Source organism: Anas platyrhynchos, chromosome 8 (assembly GCF_047663525.1).
Source record: "Anas platyrhynchos isolate ZD024472 breed Pekin duck chromosome 8, IASCAAS_PekinDuck_T2T, whole genome shotgun sequence".
NCBI lineage: Eukaryota > Metazoa > Chordata > Aves > Anseriformes > Anatidae > Anas > Anas platyrhynchos.
Window position 1 is genome coordinate 22,128,721 of NC_092594.1, and position 20,618 is coordinate 22,149,338.

The 20,618-nt window shown below is 37.1% G+C and overlaps 2 protein-coding genes across 10 annotated transcripts in view; one reads left to right on the forward strand and one right to left on the reverse strand.

Moving 5' to 3' along the window:
• Positions 1-661: 661 nt before the first annotated feature.
• On the reverse strand, positions 662-17,295 carry ODR4 (odr-4 GPCR localization factor homolog). Of its 5 annotated transcripts, none has more exons than XM_027463709.2 (14): positions 17,170-17,295; positions 16,072-16,204; positions 15,525-15,656; positions 15,049-15,144; positions 13,797-13,903; positions 12,739-12,775; positions 12,463-12,603; positions 11,748-11,843; positions 11,150-11,215; positions 9,466-9,594; positions 8,650-8,740; positions 6,861-7,046; positions 2,747-2,839; positions 662-1,851 (listed from the first exon to the last, which is right to left on the reverse strand). In XM_027463709.2, exons 2-14 carry the CDS (start codon positions 16,168-16,170, stop codon positions 1,784-1,786), a joined length of 1,341 nt encoding a protein of 446 aa, XP_027319510.1. In that variant the 5' UTR covers positions 16,171-16,204; positions 17,170-17,295; the 3' UTR covers positions 662-1,783. The 5 variants fall into 5 exon arrangements, with proteins under 5 accessions (XP_027319510.1, XP_027319511.1, XP_005029100.1 ...); XM_027463710.2 differs by lacking the exon at positions 17,170-17,295 and adding an exon at positions 16,944-17,068; XM_005029043.5 differs by lacking the exon at positions 17,170-17,295 and adding an exon at positions 16,676-16,814.
• Positions 17,239-20,618, forward strand: part of TPR (translocated promoter region, nuclear basket protein) — a 44,857-nt gene continuing 41,477 nt past the window's right edge. For 4 of the 5 annotated variants that reach the window (XM_027463704.3, XM_038183093.2, XM_072042152.1 and 1 more), the window contains exons 1-3: positions 17,240-17,446; positions 18,766-18,870; positions 19,222-19,295. In XM_027463704.3, the coding sequence (XP_027319505.2) occupies positions 17,296-17,446; positions 18,766-18,870; positions 19,222-19,295 (330 nt within the window). In that variant the 5' untranslated portion in view covers positions 17,240-17,295. Of the gene's footprint in view, positions 17,447-18,765; positions 18,871-19,221; positions 19,296-20,618 lie in introns of all 5 variants that reach the window. The other variant, XM_038183092.2, reaches the window with a different exon arrangement.

A 20,618-nucleotide genomic window follows, 5' to 3' on the forward strand; every position in this document is an offset into this window, starting at 1 on the left:
AGCTGGAGTCTGGCAAGAGGGGTGCAACTTAGTGACTTTGCTGTTGTTTAGGGTACAAAGATCACGCTTTTTCTAATCTCATACCAAATCATTTAACCATTAAGTAAGCCAGACAAGAGCCACACTTGGGCAAGAAAATATCAAGTGGATACAGGTTTAAGAGCATGCTTGTTTAAAAAAGGAAGAGGGAACTTCTATGAAATCAAGCCCTGGTCCTCCAGAGACCCAGACAGGAATGAGACAAATAGAACAACAGGTAAGGAAAAAAACAACTGTTTCTTCCTATTATTACCCTGCCCTACCTTCTTATAGAGGCTGTAGTAGAACAATTTTTAGACCAAGCATGTTTTGGAGCACATCGGTAAATTCATCTCGTTTTCTGGACAGCACCCAACTTCCACCATAGGAGTGCTGGAATTGACTGCTTTTGCATAATGTCACTTTGTATACTGATTCCACTCATTTGCACAGAGCAACACACATCTGTAAAATATGCAGCAGCTGAAGGACTTATCTGAAAGCAATGTTTCCAATTATAACATTCACTTTTCCCTGAGAGGCTCTACTTGAGCAATACTGAGCACAAAAGATAGCACTGTGTCAACACTCAAAGCAGATAATTTTAACAAACATGTGAAAACAGAATACAGAGACAAGAGGATTTAAAATGCATCCTTTTCATTGTTGCCTTTTATTAAAGGTATCAATACATACTTTATTATGCTTTAGAACCTAAGTGTTTATTTTCCATAGTGCTCCAGAACCTTTACACTAAAAAGAAATTTGCAGTGGTATTAAAATGCCCTAAAATCTGGAATTCTATTCTATTGTAATTCAGATCCAAACAAACATCATATTTTATATAGGCATTGCCTTTACTAATTTCACTAGAGTTTTTCCTTCCTCCTGCTTTTCTAATGGTAAGTTTACAATAATGTTATCGCTTAACATACCCAGGAGAATATCTTATAATGAAAAATTATCTCCTTATATTCTATAAATCATGATTAGCAAACAAATTTTGACAACTTAGTTATCTAAAAGATAATTAGAGCTACCTAGATGAAAGCTGTTGCTGAAATAGTTAACATTTTAAGAGAAAGATGACTGAATCAGGGCTGGACAGAGAAATTGTCATCAGAAGTCAGGAAGTAAGAGACAGCATATCTATATCCCAGAAGTTCAATATATTTTACTGATTTCTGAGTTCTCTGGGTCTTAAACTAAGGTATTTACAGTCTGAATTGGTCTACCAGAAACTATTTGTACACCTAGTAAGACAGTTAACTAATATTACCTAAAAATGCATGTGGTGAGATGTTGGCTTCATAAAACCTAGTTTTTCCCTAATTAAGTTTAATGAGATAAGATTTCTCTCAACAATGGAACCTCTAAAGCAAGAATTCCCATACTGGGAAACTCTGCTAGTATTACCAATAGCCTGAAAAACACCAGCAGGAGTATTTTACATTAAAATAGCAAGTCGGAGAAAAATTGAGGTTCTGTATTGGTTTAGGGGCTCTTTCTAGAGCACACTACTATTAATTAATTTATACACAGTAGCAGAGCTAGCTTCTTAATAACTTGATTCACTGGCTACCTGATATAGTAACTATGTGCTGGAACAAGGTAGCTGAATGTATCATTAGAATTTATATTGCACATCTAACTGGTGTCATTTAAGTAACAATTCTCAGTTACTAATGTATTAAACTCAGACGTTTCAGTCTTGTGTAAGTGTGATTACTGATCAATATGTCAATGAGGCTTCTTTTTCTTGATTTCAGTCGCTGAAGTAATTGAAAGAGAAGATTGATGCAAAGACTGCAACAGCAGCTGCTATTACCACACCTAAAAACAACAAAAGAATATAATTCAATGAGTGGCAGTGGCAGCACAGTCATCAGCAGCTAGGGTGTGGAGGGCAGGGTCAACATGAATGACAAGCAAGAGGAAAAACAGTAAAAGCCACCCCAAAAGCCAAGTACAGGAAAAAAAAGGACTGATGATTCACAGGAAAACATGGTTATATGCAAAACAAACAGAAATTAATACTTTTCTGCTTTAATCTTCCAGTTACCATGTTCTAGGCTTAAGAATTAATGGAAAGCAAATGATACCGTTTTGATGACTGAAGTGTAATTATTATAAGACAAAAAGGTAGTCAAAGCTCACAGCAAAGAGAATTCCAATAAGTGCAGCCAGATGTATGAGAGCTGGACCAAGGGATATCATGGAGATGTTGTAGTTGGAGGAGTTCTGTGACTGCTCTTCCCCCAGTTTCTGAGGCTGACAATTATCACCCAAGCCCATACATATTTATCAGCATAAGAAGAACCTTAATAAGTCACTAGCCAATTTCACGATATACCTACTTGAACAAGCCACGCAACTGTAGTTTTGTTTTTCCAACTACAGAATTATAGAAGTGATGGCTCTCCAACAAAGAAAAAATCTACTTAAGCTTTCTGTATCAACTTGTAGGCTGAACAAACTGCAAGCACTGGATTTGTTAAAATAGCAGCTTGCAGTTCTTTCCTCCCCCAAAACACCGTGCCTCTACAGCTGTGAAATCAGGACACATCTTTAAAAAGCTGTTGCATTAGGACAACAGGAGGGATTAAGACATTTTTAAATTAACCTTGCCAGCTGTGAGAATAACACCACCACCATGGAAGCAAACTTTAGTGAAAAGAACCCATTAGAATTTCTGATTTGCCACAGCAGAAACAGTGAAGTAACATACCCATATTTTGTTGCAGTTTCATCAGCAACGTTGCTTTTGTCAGTTGTTTCTGTTGTGTGTCATCTGTGTTTTCAATAACTGGACAAATATCAACTGCATGGAAATCAAGTGAACAATACCAGGTGAAAAGCTAACATCTGCATTTCATAGTTATGTTAATGCAAAATACTATCGACTTTACAAAGTATATTTATGTTAGAAACTTACAAAGTACATTTATGTTTAGAAACTTACAAACTATATTTATGTTAGAAACAACAGTTTATTCTAGTAGAAATGCTACAGCAGCTACCCCAGACATATGAGACAGACTAACAAACTGCTCCTGTTCTGAAAACAGAGGGAAAAAAAAATACAGCAGTGCCAATTATCATGTCTACAAAATATTGATCTAAATAATAAATGGATCTCCCATTTCCAGAGTGAGATTGTCAATCTGCTTTAATTACAAATTGCATAGCTGACTAATACAAGGCACATCCCATTATGATTCATGTGCTAATGATTCATGGAAAAGTACTTTATCATAAAATATGGGGGAATGTATAAACCAAGTGTGTGATCAGATGGGCTGTTTCTGTCATGTAAGATGAGTCATGTATATATATCTTCAGAATCTTAAGTCTGATTTGCACAAGATCTTCAGTTTCAAAAAAAGCATTCAAACTCATCTTTTACAAGCTGTTTTTAGCCATTTCTACCCCTGAATTGACTGGCTTTGTATAGGATGTACTACAGCATAGCAGTTAAGAACTGTTTGATATGAAACTTAACAGTATATATACGTATATACATATATACACACACATACACACACACACCAAGCATAAACACAGCTTTAAGACGTCTCTGCAACTTGCACAAAATACATAAAATAATGGCAAAAAGTTTCAACGCATGGGAGTGATTTTTTGAACAGGAATTATCATCACTTTAAAGTCCATTTGAGGATGTCATTTCATCATTATTTTTTCTGTGCAAAGGAAAACAACTTGCAGATATCTGCTTCATACAAATGTATGCATATATTAAATAATAACTTATTTAATGTATGCTTAACTGTTACAAGATAGCTTTTCAAGTAAATACCTTAACCAGCAAAATAAGAGCATCACATTCTCTCTAAAGTACTTAATAGTTTTCACTTCCCTAAATAGCATCTTACTTTTAGAGAAGTTGACCATATTTCTTGGGTCCCCATTGAAGCCTAGATCCAGCAGATTACCTTCTCCTTTATTTCCGATGAGCAAGTAGGGCAGTTTGGGCCCTTTAGCTTTATTTTTTTTTTACCCACTGTTTTAAGGACAGTTACACCTCTCTGAAAGAAACTGTTGAAGCTGCACATCAAGGCAACAAAGCTCACTTGCTCAGGGAAAAAAAAAAAAGGAATGAAGCAGTAAAAAAAAAAAAAAAACACAAGCTCTTTAGTTACTGAAGGTATTTATACCATTAAGTTATGGAAGGCCTATATTTGAAGCAGCTGTGGTATAAATCACAAGGAGTTTTTGAAAGCAGAAGCTTTCCATTACCAATTATATGAATCCTTAATTCTTCATTAAATCTTCAATTTTCTAACAAAGATGGGGAAGAGATTACCACCACCACCTCATCTACTCAGTGTATTTAACATCCCCCACCCCAAGCAGGAACAGGGATTTAGTAAAGCCAATATTAAATGCAGAGCTTTCAATTGCATGTATTAAAGTACTAAATACCTTGAAACCACAGTGTTAGAGCCGTTTATACCTTTCAATTACAAATAGGTCATTTTTGTTCTCTTTTCCAAGTAACAATTTTAAAGCATGGCCCATAGCGACCTCACTGGAGAGCTGTTCAAAGAATTGAGAGAATAAAACTGCAGGAGACAGCAGCAGGCCATATTAAGAAAGCACACCTGACCCTCTCAAAATATCTTTGTCATATGTGCTGACTAAATGCTGTTTAAAAAAAAAAAAAATCTTAACATTGCATTGACTGGATGCTCTTCTTGACAAGTTTCCTGTTTTAAAGAGTATCATTTGAAAAGCCTGCTCATTTTTTTGAATTTTAAACAGTACTTTTTAAAAGCAAAGGTTCCCCACAATTTTCTAATGGAAATAATTCCCACAGTTAATTCAAGGTTGGTGTCTAAAACCACAATAATTGGGATACAAACAGAAAGACGTCAAAATTCACAGCAAAACAATTTATAGTATTAGTGAATATTGACTGTCATTACTAAAGCCAGCTCCAAGCTCTGAGAAACAACAAATCCCACCCATATTAGGATGATGCACTGTGAATACACAAGGGAAACCCCAAATTTATGCCACAAAAACATGTTTAAAGCAATCTATGAAAACTTCATTTCAAAGTAACAAAAAAAGTCAAACTGCAAAATGAATGCTTTTCTTTAAAATAGATAATAGTGGGGGGGTGGGAAGAGCAGGCAGCTAACAGGTCTGATTTCTAAAATGGCCTCCTAGCATTAATAAAAATGAAGAGGCATTTTAACAAACGACAAGCTAATAATTTCACAACGATAATTATCAGAATCAAACAGCACGGCGTTCATAGCATTATTGCCACCACCACTGTTAACAGAACTCACTCTTATAAACAAACATTTAGGTGTTCACTGGGGCAAGGTCAGTCTCTCCTTTTTTTTCTGAAATCCTTTTAGTATGTTTTTCCCCTTTCTTCTTCTATATGTTTACTTTAATTCACGTTAAAAAAATACCATGTACCTAGCTCTATAACCAGCAAGTGATGAGAACAGCTGACAAAGTGAATTTGGGTATCTGGACATCACTTTAGACATATTAGTGGCATCAAATCTTTGTGATGCATTACTGTTACTCTAAATTATGCTTTCCTCCTGCCTCCAGATCATACATCCTTACATAAGCAATAAACCCCAACTGAGTCATCATGTTTCCCCACACACACCTACCTTTAGTGCTGCTACAACAACATTAATTTACTTCCCTAAGTTATGCTAATTGTTTAATGCTCACTAACAATTAGCTTTAAGATTACTAAAGTTACTCTTATAATACAAGGCAGATTTTTATTGGCTTTACTGTTTTTTCTTTAGGCTCTTGAGCTGTGCACATCTTTTACTTCTCAACTTGAGGAGTCATTCATTGCTAACAGGTTTAGCTAACACCTAGGAATACTGATTTATTAAAAAAGACATATGAATTTGTGGTTAGTTCTCAAATTAAGAAATACAAAAAAAAAACCCTGAGTACACAGAGTATCAGTAATCACAGCTGAACTCTGAGCGCATGTTGGCTAAACATCTCCTTTTTTTGCCCACAAGTATCAATATAAAAAAGTGTTTACTGCTATTATCTGAGAATCAGTGAGGCTTTTTTTGTATTCATGTTACAAAACTCTAACCAGCAGCTCATAACGACATGTGGGAGGAATCTCTTCCAAGAGGTGACAGGAAGTATTACTAGATCCATTTCACAGATTTGGTTTCAACATTGAAATAAAACTCATATGGAAAAAACATGAAACAATTTAAGTCAGATTATTCAGAAAAAAATAAACAGTTATAACAATAGCTGTATTAAAAAATGTCTCAGACAGATCATAAACTTATAAGTAGATGAAAATCTGTTGATTTTCTTTCCCTTTCAAATGAACCACAAAACTTCAATTTTGAAGCACCATATTTGGCACATATATTACAATACTCAGAACAAAGAAGGGACTTGATATTTTTGAAGGGGTCTTATCATGCAAACTTCTTGAAAGACATTAGATTTTTTTTATTTTTTTTTTTTTTGATTTTGCTAACAGCTTCATCTTCTACTATATGTCTGAACTTCATAGGCTGCAACCATAGTTGCACAGATAATGCAAGCAATGAAAAAGCATAGCTTTTTCTGGAGGGCATGCACTCTGTTACAAGCCAAACTCAGAAGCTGCAAGAACCCTTACAATTTTTCAGAAATACATACAAAATGTAATTAGATTTATATAACAAGATGTTTAAGCTTGACAAGGAAACCAACCTTAAACATACTACATTCCATATCTGGGAAAAACGGGCCTATGATATTAGTCAACATTTCAGTAATCACAGATTCCTTCTATCCTAGTTCTCAGATACTTTGTTTACCTGTGTTAAGTTCTTCTGCTATATGGATATCTTCATCTTGCACAGATTGGTCCAACATCTCAACAAAACGTTCCTGAATTTCTACAGCAGCCTCATCACCGAACTTATAATCACTGAGCATCACACTGGATCCAGCAAAAGGGACAAATAGTCTCTGAGGTAAGACATGATATACCCTCTCAAAATCTAAAAGAAAATGGGGAAAAATACCATCCAAATAAACGCCTTGTCAGTTATGATAAGATTCTTAACTAATCTCTGACAGAGAAACAAAGCTATTGCAAAAGAACTGCTCAAGGTTTCCATGTAAAAATCCTGATTTCAAGCATGGTTTGTTTAGTTGTTACTATTTTATGAAAGTTCTGGCTGCGATTACACTGATTTATGTTTTCACATTACTCTCTCCAGAAATATCTGAGAGACCTCCAAAATAGACTATAAAATGTTAAACAGACTTTTTATCATGTTTACAATAACTAGCCAAAGAACTCTGGGAAAGACTTAAGATAAGCAGGACAGCACATAATTTCAACAACAGAGAGGATTTGCAAACACTTGGCTGCTTTTTTTGCATGTTCACAACCACAAAGCACGGGTGCCATCTAAAGAGGAAACTGAAAACTGCATGCAAATAAAAGCATCAACTTTAAAGCACGGAGTTCAGATAAAAGTTAGCTAACATACCATTCTACATTACTAGTACACCAAAAAGAACTGTTATCCTAAAGTAAATGATAATTTTGAACACAAATTATTTTTCCTTATACAATCAACTTGTTTCTATTTCTTTTCCATTTTTTTCTAAAACCACTACAAAAGATCCTATCTTCTACAAGGTTGTCCTCTATATATGATCTTCAAACAGATATTTCAACTAATATTAAAAAAAAAAAAAAAAGTAAATAATAGTGATAACACTGTCTCAAAGAAGTTTAAAGAATCATCCAGCATGAGCTAGCAGATTTGGTCTCTGTACACATCCCATCGGTTTTTAATATAATTAGGATAAGAACTTTTATTGTCATGAGATCAACTTGCATCATGTTCTGGCTTCTGTTAGAATGCTGTGATAAATTCAAGCCAATGTGATTTAGCAATTATTAGTGGTATTGAAGTACGATCTACTTCTTTAAATGATACCAAGCCTATAATGAAATCTGAAGTGATTAGAAGTTCTGTGGGAAGAGCCAACATGGATGATATATTTGCATATTTAATTAAAAAATGAGAGTTAGGATACTTCTGCACACCATAATGACCAGATACAATGCAATATGTAATTTAACAGAGATGAAGTACTGGACTTCAAAGATCACGTCCACTAGCATTCATAATACGGATAATGTAAGAACAAAGCCATGTCTGGCTCGTTTTTTAATCTTGACAAACTTTGTATCTTTAAATTCAATATTAATAGGAATACCATAGGGAGATTTAAAAAAAAAAAAACACACAGCACAAATGTGCTAGTTACAATTAGGAGTTCAATAACAGGAGCTTCAACTACAGAATTATAAAAAAAAAAATAGAGAATTCACGATCATTGAGAAAGAGGCTGAAACTGCATTTTGTGGTTAGAACCGAACACAAAGTTTGTTTGAAAATGAACATATACAAACTTATCCAAATTCTCCGGAGTTAAGAAAAAGTAAGGGCTGCCGAATAGAAACTGTGCCATTTGCTTTTTACTCTGCTCTAAGTATAGTGGAAATTCTGTATGCCAGCTGATTCTTCTACAAAAACACAAAATTCACTGCAAATGTAAATGGATTTTTCCATGAATTCCTACTTTTTTTGTGAGGTCCTTCATTTATAACGAGATCCTCAAACAGTATTTCACAACGATCATTCAATGTGTTTATTATGTCTCTTTTCAAAGCCTGCAAAGAGAAAGACAAAGCATGAGCAATATAAAAGACATCTGCAAACCTTTTGACTAGTAAGAAACAACAAAAGAAGTCCCTCATAGGTGAAGTCCTTGTTGAAAGATTAGTTTTCCAGATAATAAACACTCTAAAGAGAATTAAAAGTACAATAAAAACAAGCTAACATCTCAACAATATAAACCAGAAAACAACAAAGCAAAGATGAAAGCAGACAAAAAAATAGTAGAACTAAAACTTTCTGAATTTTTTTTAATTAAAAATTTCTATTTTTTTCTGAATTTCTAAGTTAAAAACTAAAAATTACTACTAAAAACAAAAGAAAATCAAGGCATTGATTTAATAAGAAACAAGAAAAAACACTGAACAAAACTGGATTTTCTCATTTATGTGTACATAAATATACAGTCTGAAATATTTTCTTAATTTAAAAAAGAATTGTCACTGCCTAATCATGTTTATGAATTGTGTAAAGATTCACCAGAGAACAGCATTAACAGAAGACCTATCTGCTAAAAGCAAGAAAGGAATTGAATTTATCACACACACAACTGATTTCAGAAACAAACCTTTAAGTTCAAGAGGTGAATGTTGCAACACCAGTTTAGACCTTACAATTTTGGAAAAGAAAAAACGGTATGATAAACTTCAAGTACTTTGGAAAAAAAACAAACAAACAAAAAAAAAAACTCTGATGAACTGCTAGTTCACCTTTTCACTACCTGAACAGCTTCTTTAACTTTTGGTTTGTTGTTATGCACGTAGGCTCTGCATTTCACAGCACCTTTGAGATTTATGGAACCACTGCAGACTTGGACTGTTGCCGTTGATCTATGACTTGAACCCTGGGACTGAAAAATAAATGTTTCAATTTTACCTTGTTACCTAGGCACTTGCAGCATGATTAAGAAAAAAACAGAACTAGGAAATTAATAGCATACCTTAAGAAGTTTACACATAATCTGTCTTCCCTCATAATTTTTTGGGTTTTGTTTGTTTGTTTTGTTAGCTACAACTAAGAATCTCTCTCCTTTTCTGTTATGTATGATGTATTTACTTTGCCAGACATTCCATATTTTGTGATTTTAGGATTTCTCAAACCTTTCAGGGAAGTGGCTTGTGGCTTTTTTTTATTCTTATTATTTAGAGGTTTATACATTTACTATGTAGCAAGCATAACCTAGGGTATCCTGAAAGCCATCCCATCAATCAGCAATAAGTCACAAATCTGGTCATGTTCAGAACTGTATCGAATTGCTGCTGCATACAAATAGTTAACCTGATTACTAAAACAAAATGCTTTCTAGAATGTACTCGTTAAGACAATAGCTGGAAACAAGTGGATTCGTAACTTCCACATGAACTGCTTAACTGACTCATGTCATGACTGGAAACCCTTTAAAAAAGCGTAATGGTTCTAAATTAAAAGGGTAAATTTAGATTAGATATGAAGAGGAAATTCTTTACTATAAGGGTGGTGAGGCACTGGAACAGGTTGCCCAGAGAAGCTGCAGATGCTCCATCCTTGGAAGTGAAGACCAGGTTTGATGGAGCTTTGAGCACACAGCTGTAGTGGGAGGTGTCCCTGCCCATGGCAGGGGATTGGAACCAGATAATCCTTAAGGTCCCCTCCAACCCAAACCATTCTATGAGTCTACAACAATGTCAAAATAAAAAGCTTTCCTTCCTCCGAAGCAATTAACCATTGGAGCAAGGTATCAACAAAAGTACATTAGTTTCTCTCAAGTCTTAAAAATGACACTTTATAAATGCTTTTCTAGATGCAACTTTAGAGAATACTATTTCCCAAATAGGTTGGCCTGTTTACAAAAAGGAAGCCTATAAAACAATGCCTATACGTTGGGCTTCACAAACATGGCTGGGGCACCTAATTAAAATGTCACATCAATATAAGCTCGGCTGGAGTGGAAACTTCTAATACAGACCCAACAGCTCCAGATTATGATTCAGCTCACAGGATCTGTATCTTAACCCCAAACCAGTGACTGAGCTTCTGATGAAAGCATTCAAGTAAACGTCCGAAGATAGCCATGACAAACTAAAGCACGGGATTCGTTCTGAACATCAGAATGCAGTCACTGTGAACATATTATATGCAGGGAGGTACAGGTGTCCTACTATCAACTGAATTAGTTCATAGGACTTAATTTCTCTAACCAGCAGTTCAAATTTTCCTCACAACTATATTGTGCAATTCTTATACAACATGACTATCACACTATGAAAATTTCAAAGACAAAAAGCATTCCAATCTGTCCATAGTCAGTTTCACAGTCAATATCCACGGGGGAAAAATACCTTATGATAAATTAAGTTGGATTTCAAGACAACAATTAAAAATGTTCTTTCATTTTTTATTGTATCGTATCAGAGTGCACTACTTACCAGCTGTGTCAGAACCTTGATGTCAGAAATCTGAGTGCTGTATTGAGTATTTCCTCTTAACTTTTTCTGAGAGAAAATGAATACGTCAGATGAAATAGGAAAAATCTTCCTGAATCAGTTATGTCAAGCTACTTTACAGTTATCTTCACAATAACATAAAATGTGCCCTACTTTATAGCCTTTAAGAGATAGAAACTTACGGAAAACAGCCATGAGAACATAATTACAAAACTAAAAGGAGATATGAACATGGCAGCCACTATTTATTGAGCATTTTGACACACATAGGTCTTAGAAATCTCATCACCTACATTTACACCTGACTCAGGTTGTTTAATGAGGCAAAAAAGCCAGAGACAACATATAGAAAAATGTTTAGTCAGACTTAACACACAATAATTGCTTTTACTGTGGTAGAGGAAGAAGAGGCAATTTATTGCAGTGAGGATGGGAAAAAAGTCTTGTGCATTACTTATTTGCAAGAGGCCAATTGCATCAACCAACATTGTACAGAAGACCTCCAATTCACTGTTTTATTACACAAGGAGTTCTAAGTACAAATCTCTTAGAGTTTAATTCCTTGTTGTACAGCACTCACCTGTCCTTCCAGCAGCTCTGTATCATCATCTTTAACTTGTCCATTGATCAGGAAAACGCTGTCCTCTATCTGTTTTGACCATCGATGTAATCCATTCTTTAAGAAAAGCAAAGGCAAAAATTTCATAAAAAGAACTTCACTTCATTTCACTTCATTTGGACAGTATCATGCTGAAGACTAGAGAAATACATGTTTCAGAAGTTACTCTGAGGAGGTTCTAAAGTCTCTGAAATTTTTATATTTTTCTACGCCAAATCTTAAAAACAAAGTATTCAGAATATATTAAAATATTCATTTCTTAATGGGTAAGTGCTACCCCAGAGATGCAACACATGATTATATTTTTGTAAATTCTATTAAAAGTTAATTTGTAGTAAAAGCACCCCACCCATTTTAACTGGGTGCAACCTTTCACCAGGTGAAAGGGAAGAGACTTTAATTAGGATCCTCGTGACCTTGCCAATAATTCTGAGAAAAGGGAACTGCCAACACTAAGCAGAGCAGAAAAAAAAATCTGTCAGCATTTTTCATACTAGGAATGCTTCACAGTAACTTCAGATAACATTTAAAAGATGAATAATAGTGTCAAACATCCCCTGCTTACTAGTCCTACTCAGCTACTCACACTGTGTATTCAAATCTTTGTCTCATGTAATTTTCAGCAGAAAAAATACTGTAGAAATTAAATACAAGGCTGGTGCAGCCAGTTAGTTACCTTGGTATTCTTCTCCAAGTCATGGTTGGGTGAAGTAGCAAGAAGTGGAATGTGGATATTAACATTTACTGTGCAGTCCAAAGACAACCAGGAAGCAGACAGAGCACTCTGATATTTCCAATCTGCTGGTTTAGCTGAACTCTGAGCAAAGAAATAAGCAAGAAAGTGTCTATACAAAACAGTACACAACTAACATAACTTTTTTTGTTTGTTTGTTGTTCCTTTTTGAACATTATCATGCATTAAAAGCTGTGCAAAAACACAAGTCAAACTTACCTTTGGATCTTGTACATCGTAGGTTCGGCAAACTATTCTTCACTACTTAAAGAAAAAGATTCAGTGAAAAGTAAAAAGCAAGTAAGAACAATTACTCTATCCTTTATACAGTAAATTCTTCTCCAGTATATGCTTTGAAGAAAATTTGCATCTTTTATTAGTGTAAAAAAAAAAAAAAGTACAAATACATTTGACTGTAAATTCAAACTACCATAGTGATGCTGTCCCATCTCTTACAAGTACTAAGATCAACGTGTTTTTACAACCACCAATGAACACATTTGCAATCTGTCCTAGTTTCTCTCACTTTTCTCTGGAAAACCTTGCTTTTTCTTGTGCTTATCCTGTTATCAACGGACACAACATCCTTCTGCAGCACTAGTGTCCACACGCTTGACACTTCCCCACTACCATTAGAGCACCACTTAACTGCAATCTTAAGTTGTACAGTATTTCAGATGCTCCCTTTATTTTATACAAATCAAGAAAACTGGTGAAAGGCACAGAAAGGCAGTGAGAAAACCAGCAGCCTTACTTATGGCTAATCAGAAAACTATGATTGCAATTTACTGGTGTACCCAAACTCAAACAAATTTACCCTCCCAATTCATCTACCAGTCTAAAACTTTGTTCTCTATTCCAGTTCTGAAGAAAAAAGAAAGAACAGTTATGTTTATCGGTAACAGAACACAGAGTTTCACCTGGCAGTTTCCACATTAAAAGTACCAAACATAGCACACCCATTCCTTCTAATCCAGAGAAAAATACAGTTTCTAGTATGAGCAGTCTGATACCCTATCCTAGGTACTCATGCAGAATACCGAGAAAAAGAGAGCTGCACATGCCATAACAAACCTCGTGACTGGTTACACTAAGCACAGACAACATATGTTAAATGGACATGGTGCAGTGAATAGAGCAAACCAGAAGACACACTGCTTTTTACAGCTTGTGGGCCAAATGAATCCTGGGAATCTTAACACAATCTTTTATTCAAAAATAATTAGAAAAAAAAAAAAAAACAGACTGGGGGGTAATGGCCTCATAATAAAGGATACTTCTTTGTAGCAGAACAAACTTGAAGGGCTGCTCTGTCTGAGACTTCCTCCTCAGCAGGTTTCCAGAGCCTTCTTTTAGTCAAAGACTTTTCTATTGAGAAGATTATCTAAAGATTAAAAAAAAAAAAAAAGTATTAAGTGTTATGGATTTTTCCACACAAATAGTGCAAGACTATTTACCAGAACTTGTAATGCATTAAAATTTGTAAGCCAAACAATATCATGACTATAGATAAACTGAAAACACAGCTTATACATCACCAAATTATCACATTAAAAGAACATTCAGCAAAGATTCATAGACTAATACTCCAAAGAAAAAGTTGCTTGTGCAAACTTAATTCAGGTTCCTCTTAAACTGAACCAAGCACATATGTAATTTGTATGCTTTTCTCCTTAGAAAAAGTGTTACAGCTTTATTCTTAAGGGTTAAGGATCAGGAAAGGCAGCTGTGCAAAACAGCTACTAAGCCAATAAACAAATTTGAATTCAGCAATCACTGATCACCTATACACAAATCATTTTCTCATGTTGGTTTCTAGTTTCAATAATCACTGTTGAGACCTGATTTTGCTGCACTATAACTATATTCTACTGCCAACATTCAGTCTTGGACCCAAGGCTTTAAATCTTACTCATGTTAAAATCACTTATGTTTGTCTTATGAAAAAAAGAAAATGAACCTATATCTAGGGAACAAGAAGTGAATGCAGCACTAGATGCTCTTATCCTGTAACAATAAGGCATGTTACTAGACATAGTAGCAAATAGTTTTTAAATATAATCCCCTACACAACTAAGTCAACATTTATATACAAAACATTCCTTTAAAAGAAACTGGAACTATAGGTCTCACACTATTATAAGTACCTCTAAACAATTCAATCAGCCACAAAGGTAATAGGCTACCGTTACTAATGATTGTGCTACAAAGATTTAGCTCAATATAAGCAACTCTAAAGATATTCTCTTTAAGACAGAATGCCCACTTTTAGTAAGCACCTTAAAATAGCATATTTGAAGAATTGCTATTGCAGTAACACTGTAAGACACAGACAGCTAGTAAATGAGGGCTGCCATACACTCCCAAAGGACAGCAGTTTCTGAGGTTTCAATCTCAAAACCAGAAATCAGAACAGAATGTTTTTGCTGCTTTATTTCTAAAAGCGTAAACAACCATTATTACTGAAGACAATAATAGAAAATTACTCAGCTACACACTTAAAATTATGCTCATCTTTTCTCTACTTACCTTGCGCAAAGCATTTTGACTGTCTTTTGACAGTTCTGGAGTTGCAATAATAAATACACCAAGAACTAATAAACCTCCAGGAAGCATTCTAGAAACCTTAAAAATAGAAAAGAACATGTATTAATAGAAATCAGATATCCAGCAGAGGTATCTATACACCAAAAATTCCTAATGAGAGAAGTATGCAGAGAGCAGAAATAAAATAAGCAAGGCTGTTTTTCCCATACAGCATCCTATGAAATGGAAGAAGAGAGTATCTTTCAGATTTTCCCACTTCAGCCCTAACAGGTCACTGTTTCATCATAAACTTTGAAAACAATAAATACATTTTGGTTTAATTAATATACCAGACTGTGTGCCTGAAAAAGTTCCTTTATTTTGAGAAAGAGGCTAGAGATTACCGAAGTGATAGAAATTTCTGTACGTTACACTTCCTTTCTGTTTCTCCCATCCCCTTCAGTAACTCACTGTGCTACCTGACTTGCATGTGCGGTGATCCATTCTTCATCAATGGACTCCAGTTTTGAAGGGCTGGTGTTGCCTTCCTTCTGCTCTTCCTTTGGAGGTGTTCGAACAGCCCGAATAACGTAGTCTCTTTGTGATGAACACTTTCAAGAACATCAATATGAACAAATACCGCCTTAGGGTTATATCAAATCTGGTAATATACTATGTAACACAATACATCTAAAAGCTGCCTTACAGCATGTAGCACTAAACTCTGTAATAACCTGCCACAAAACTACTTTCTTCGTGTGATTCATTTGCCTTAACTCTAAACGAGATCTTAATGCAAAGTTTTACGACTGAGATTTTTAGTTTCTTTTCTGTGTGTCATATCTTTCAGGGAAAAAAAAAAAGTTTTAGGAGACTTGAGTACTCAGTTGATACTGCAAACACACTATAGCATCCTTTCTGATCATAGCATGGTCATGCAATTTAATAGACTTAACAACAATGATTAAAGCTAAGGGTAATTTCTCCTACTAACACAAAGGTATGCTACAAGCTTCACAAACTTACCTGCCCTATTAACAGGCCAGTGACATAAGGTTTAAATTTCGTGCTGAGGTCTGAAAGATACTGCCCAATGGCTTCCTCAACAAAGTAAGTTCTACCCATTGCTGCAGGTTTGACTCAGTATTGCATTTTCAGCCTACAAAACAAGACACATGAAGTCACAGTATATACTGGCAACTACACTGGTTACATGAAAGTAAGCCTCAGAGAAAAAATCCTGAACACATTAATTCTTATCTAGCAAAGATTAACTATCTTCGTGAACTTCAAGTTCTTTCTAACTTAAAAACATAAGTCTCTAAACAGAAGGAAAAGTACACACAAGCCTTACTTGAAAGAAAGCTTTTTAAAACCCTGGAGGAAAATACTAGGAAAAACATGCTTCCAAGTAACAGTTTCTTGCTGCATCACATCGCATCGCATCAGAGATGAGCGGTGCGTTTGCTTCCACGTTCAGCCCCCTCTGGGAGGGAGCAGCTACACTGCACGTTTGCACTGAGCAAAACTTAGCCCTAATTGTTATTAATTAAAAGCAAGGTGGCTGTGGACTCTCCAAGAGGCCGTCTTTACAGTGACCACAGGACAGCACAGGGACAGGGGGACTCACCGCGCCCGTACACGCAGCCCTGTGCCGGGAAGGGCCCCAGGTGCCGCGGCTGGCCCAGCAGCCGCCGGGGAGCGGCTGAGGTCGGCGGGCACCGGGGAGCAGAGGGGGCAGCGGGGCTGCTGCTGAGGGCTGGGCCGAAGCACACAGCGGGCACGGACCGCAGCTCACGGCTCCTCACCGCGCCTCAGCCCGCGCTGCCGTACCAACAGCGGCCCGGCTCGGCCCGGCTCTACTCTGCTCCCCAGGACCGCCCCGGCCCCCCCCTCACCGCCTCCCGCCGACGGGGCACGCAGAGAGAGGAATGGCCGCCATGCTGTGTGCGGCAGAAGCCCCAGCTCCGCTCTCTTCCGCCCTCCCCCCACCGCTGCAGCGCTCAGCCGCACGGGACGCCCCGCGGAAGCGAGCCGTTCCCTGACGGGCCCAGCCGCAAAGCCTTAGCGCCTCGCGGCGCCGTTCCAGCCGTGCTCGGGGGGCGACCGGGGGTGCGGCCTCACCCAAGATGGCGGACGGAGATGCCCGACCAGAAGCGGAAGCGCCCGTCAGCGCGCCAGGCGCCGCGCAGGAAGATTGCGCGGAGCCCAGCGGTGGCTGGGCGGGGAGGCGCGGCGCGCGGCGCCAAGATGGCGGCTGTGCTGCAGCAGGTCCTGGAGCGGGCCGAGCTCGCCAAGCTGCCCAAGGCGGTGCAGGGCAAGCTAGAGCGCTTCCTGGCCGACCAGCAGAGCGAGATCGACGGGCTGCGGGCTAGGCACGAGCGCTTCAAGGTGGACAGCGGTAAGCGCGGGGCGAGGGGCAGCAGGGGCTGGACCGGGAGCGTCGCGGCCCCCTGACGGGAGGAGCGGGACCGGAGGGGTCGCTCGTTGTGGGGCGGCGAGGGGAGCGTGGTGCTGCGCCCTCGAGGTCTCTTATGGGGTCAGAACCTCTCCAAAATGGGCGCATGGAGCGTTCTGCGCTAGATTTGCAGAGCTCCTCGTGGAGGAGCAGTACTGATTTGTTCTCTCGACTCCCCAAGTTTCTCTTTTAAATTTCACGCCGGAGACTGCGACCTTTCCGGGTAAAGAGCTCCTAATCCAAACAAAGTCTTTGTGTTGGTTTGGAGATTACATGGTCACAGAGAAACTGATGGCTGTGGAGAGCTAGAGTAAAGTGGGAGGAGGGTAGATGAGTGTAAGCCCTGGACATGGCTGACAAAATAAGTTATTTTACTTACTAGGCATAAACATTCTATTTTTCCTTCAACCTTTCTATCTGTTTCACGATAAAAGCCTAGCTACAGTAAGTGATTAAAATGTACGGTATGTATACTGCAAGTATACTTGACGTATGTCAAGTTAAGGTAAATCACAAGTTTTAGCGCGTTAGTCTCTTTTGTGTGCTGGTTGTTCTTTTGTAGCTGGAAGGCAGCATTACTTGGAATTTTAAAATGTGGCAGGAAGTATAAAATACATTTAAAAAAAAAATCCCTCAGTACTTCCCTAGAAGTCCACTGTGCCTGATTAATTAACTCTGGTTTAACAAAGCATTTAACAGTTAAGCTCTGCGACAGAGTGTTTCAGGTGATGAATCAAAGTTAAGATCTATTTTTTTTTAGTGCTACGAGAAACAGCATAGAGCACAAGAGTTGTTGTTTTTTTTAAGAACTTTTAAACGTTTTCCAAATTAAATCTCAACACCTAGACTTACGTGGCTTTCATTGTATATGTGTAGAGGTAGTCTGTCTTCTCACATCTAAAGACATAAGAATCTATGTTGACTCAACTGAGCCCACTACGTGATTGTGTTTATATAACTCTCTAGCTATGTAAAAATTTTGAAGAAGTATAAAAATTAATCAAAACTGTTATTTTGTGGATCATTTCTGGAAACATATATTTCCATATTAAAAATGCATTAAATAGTGCTAATTATATGTAAAAGTTTATCTTTTAGCTTCAAAAAGATGTTTTTATTCAAATTCTATTTTAGTATTCTTAATATATTTTATTGACAAATGCTGCTTTTGTCTAAAGTCTGTAAGTATGGATCCTCGATAAATATAAGAAAGAAGAATAACAACTTTGAAGCAGAATTGAGGTAGTATTGTTATTTTTCAGAACAACAGTACTTTGAAGTAGAAAAGCGACTGGCTCAAAGTCAGGAGAGGCTTGTAACTGAGACACAAGAATGTCAAACTCTCCGTGAGGAAGTTAAAAAGCTTCGTGAGTATAACCGTGCATTCTTAAGACTGGACGGGATTTTAATTCTTTAGTCCAATGTTATGTTGAAATGCATTAAGTTTTAAATAGGAGTTGAATTTTCAACCATCAAATGCAATTATTACTTCTGCAAACAGGGAGGTTTTATGCTTATGTATGTCTTTTAATGGAATTTTCTGTTTTAACGGGGAAAAAGTTGTAATAGTAATATGGTGGCTTACATATTTCTCTTCAGAATAAACACCTCTGCCCCCAGTGACTATTTGAGGCTGCCACAATACTGTCTAGTCCACTCAATCCACTTACTGGATTTTTATTACAGACACCTCACTACTGTGTGCTCTTACCCAACAGATGAGCAGTTGAAGTCACTGAACGAGAAAAACAGAGAGCTTGAAGATGCTCAGGATCGTAATGCATCCATCCAGGTACTGAAAGAACTAGGCAGTAAGACTTCAGTTTGTCTGATGCCAGCGAAGAACACAATCGAATTTCAAGCTGGGCTGTGTTGATATCAGCACAACTTTGTATTGATATACACGTCCAGATGGACATGTGTACAGGAAAGTTGCACATGCTTCTCATGTTGGTTTATTTGAGTATAAGTTTGTGTTCTAGCAAATGAAATTACAGGTGAACATATGTCAAAGCAGATGCTCTTAATTCATTTTGAATAGATTAGTTTCATCCCATCTGAAACCTGTTCCAAAGTGACTTTAAGATGAACCTCAAAAATCAGACAAAAACTTCATGTTACGGTTAATCTAATGCTGAGCTGCAAATTAAAGTAGAGATCTGTTTTTCTTCCATTCTTTCCCCTATCCTGGTACAGTTTTCCTTGCGTTACGCGCAGAAGTTGTGGGGTTACAGAGTGAGTCACTTTGGATGACTGATCCAGCAGAACACTAGTTTCAGAGCAGGAAAGAAAAACGTTATCATTATATTGATTCTTCCACAATGAGAAGGCGGATGTGATTGTTTTGCCAGAGGGCCTTACATGGGTCTGCCTGAAGTGGTTTGTATTGCCACCTTAGAAAACAAAGGCAATGCTATGGCCTGTAAATAATCCAAGACTATTGACTTTGGTTTTTTAATTTGTTTTTTCACTTGTGTTCATTCCTCGGTTACTCAGTTATCTTTTATATAACCAAATAAAACAGTTTCAATGAACACCATATCTAAAAATGCTGTATTTCAAAGCATGTTATAATTAGATGTAGTTTTGAACAGTTCTTGTTGTTTGATGTGTATTCTTTCTAGGCCTTCAGTTCATTTTATCTGCTATATGTACAAAATTTTTCATTTTAGTCTTTGTTCAAATACAGCTAGAACCCGGAGGAGTCTTATGTAAGTCCAGACCTTAATGTCAGTTAAAATGCAAAGGCATGGAGACTACCTATTCAGTATGTTGGTCTTGAAAGCTGTGTTATAATTCTTTCTGCTTTGCTGTCTGATCTTTGGTATTTTGCATTTAAGCACAAAAGGCCAGTTGGACATTAGTATCAGAATGATTTATGGGGGAGAAAAAGAACTGAAACCTGTTGTCTTTTAGGTTCTAGAAGAGTAGGTATGTTAACTTGAAATTGTTTGACTTGTTCCCAACATGATGGAAACAATGGACTTCAGCCATAGTTTCATACTCTTTAGTTTAGACCGTTTTGCTTGTCCACTGTAGAAGCTTCTTATCCCAGTTTTCAGTCTCTGGAGTTGGGTGGGATAGCATTTAGCAAGCTTCCCTGTTATGGTAAGTG

What these genes read in the sequence shown, in the direction of transcription:
- ODR4 (XM_027463709.2), bottom strand. Translation starts at nt 16,170, where the DNA reads ATGGGTAGAACTTACTTTGTTGAGGAAGCCATTGGGCAGTATCTTTCA. An exon ending in AAGTTAAAGAAGCTGTTCAG is followed by an intron (nt 8,741 to 9,465) that starts GTAGTGAAAAGG and finishes TTCTCTTTGCAG; the next exon opens with GCTTTGAAAAGAGACATAAT. An exon ending in TGAAGGACCTCACAAAAAAA is followed by an intron (nt 7,047 to 8,649) that starts GTAGGAATTCAT and finishes ATTTTCTTTTAG; the next exon opens with ATTTTGAGAGGGTATATCAT.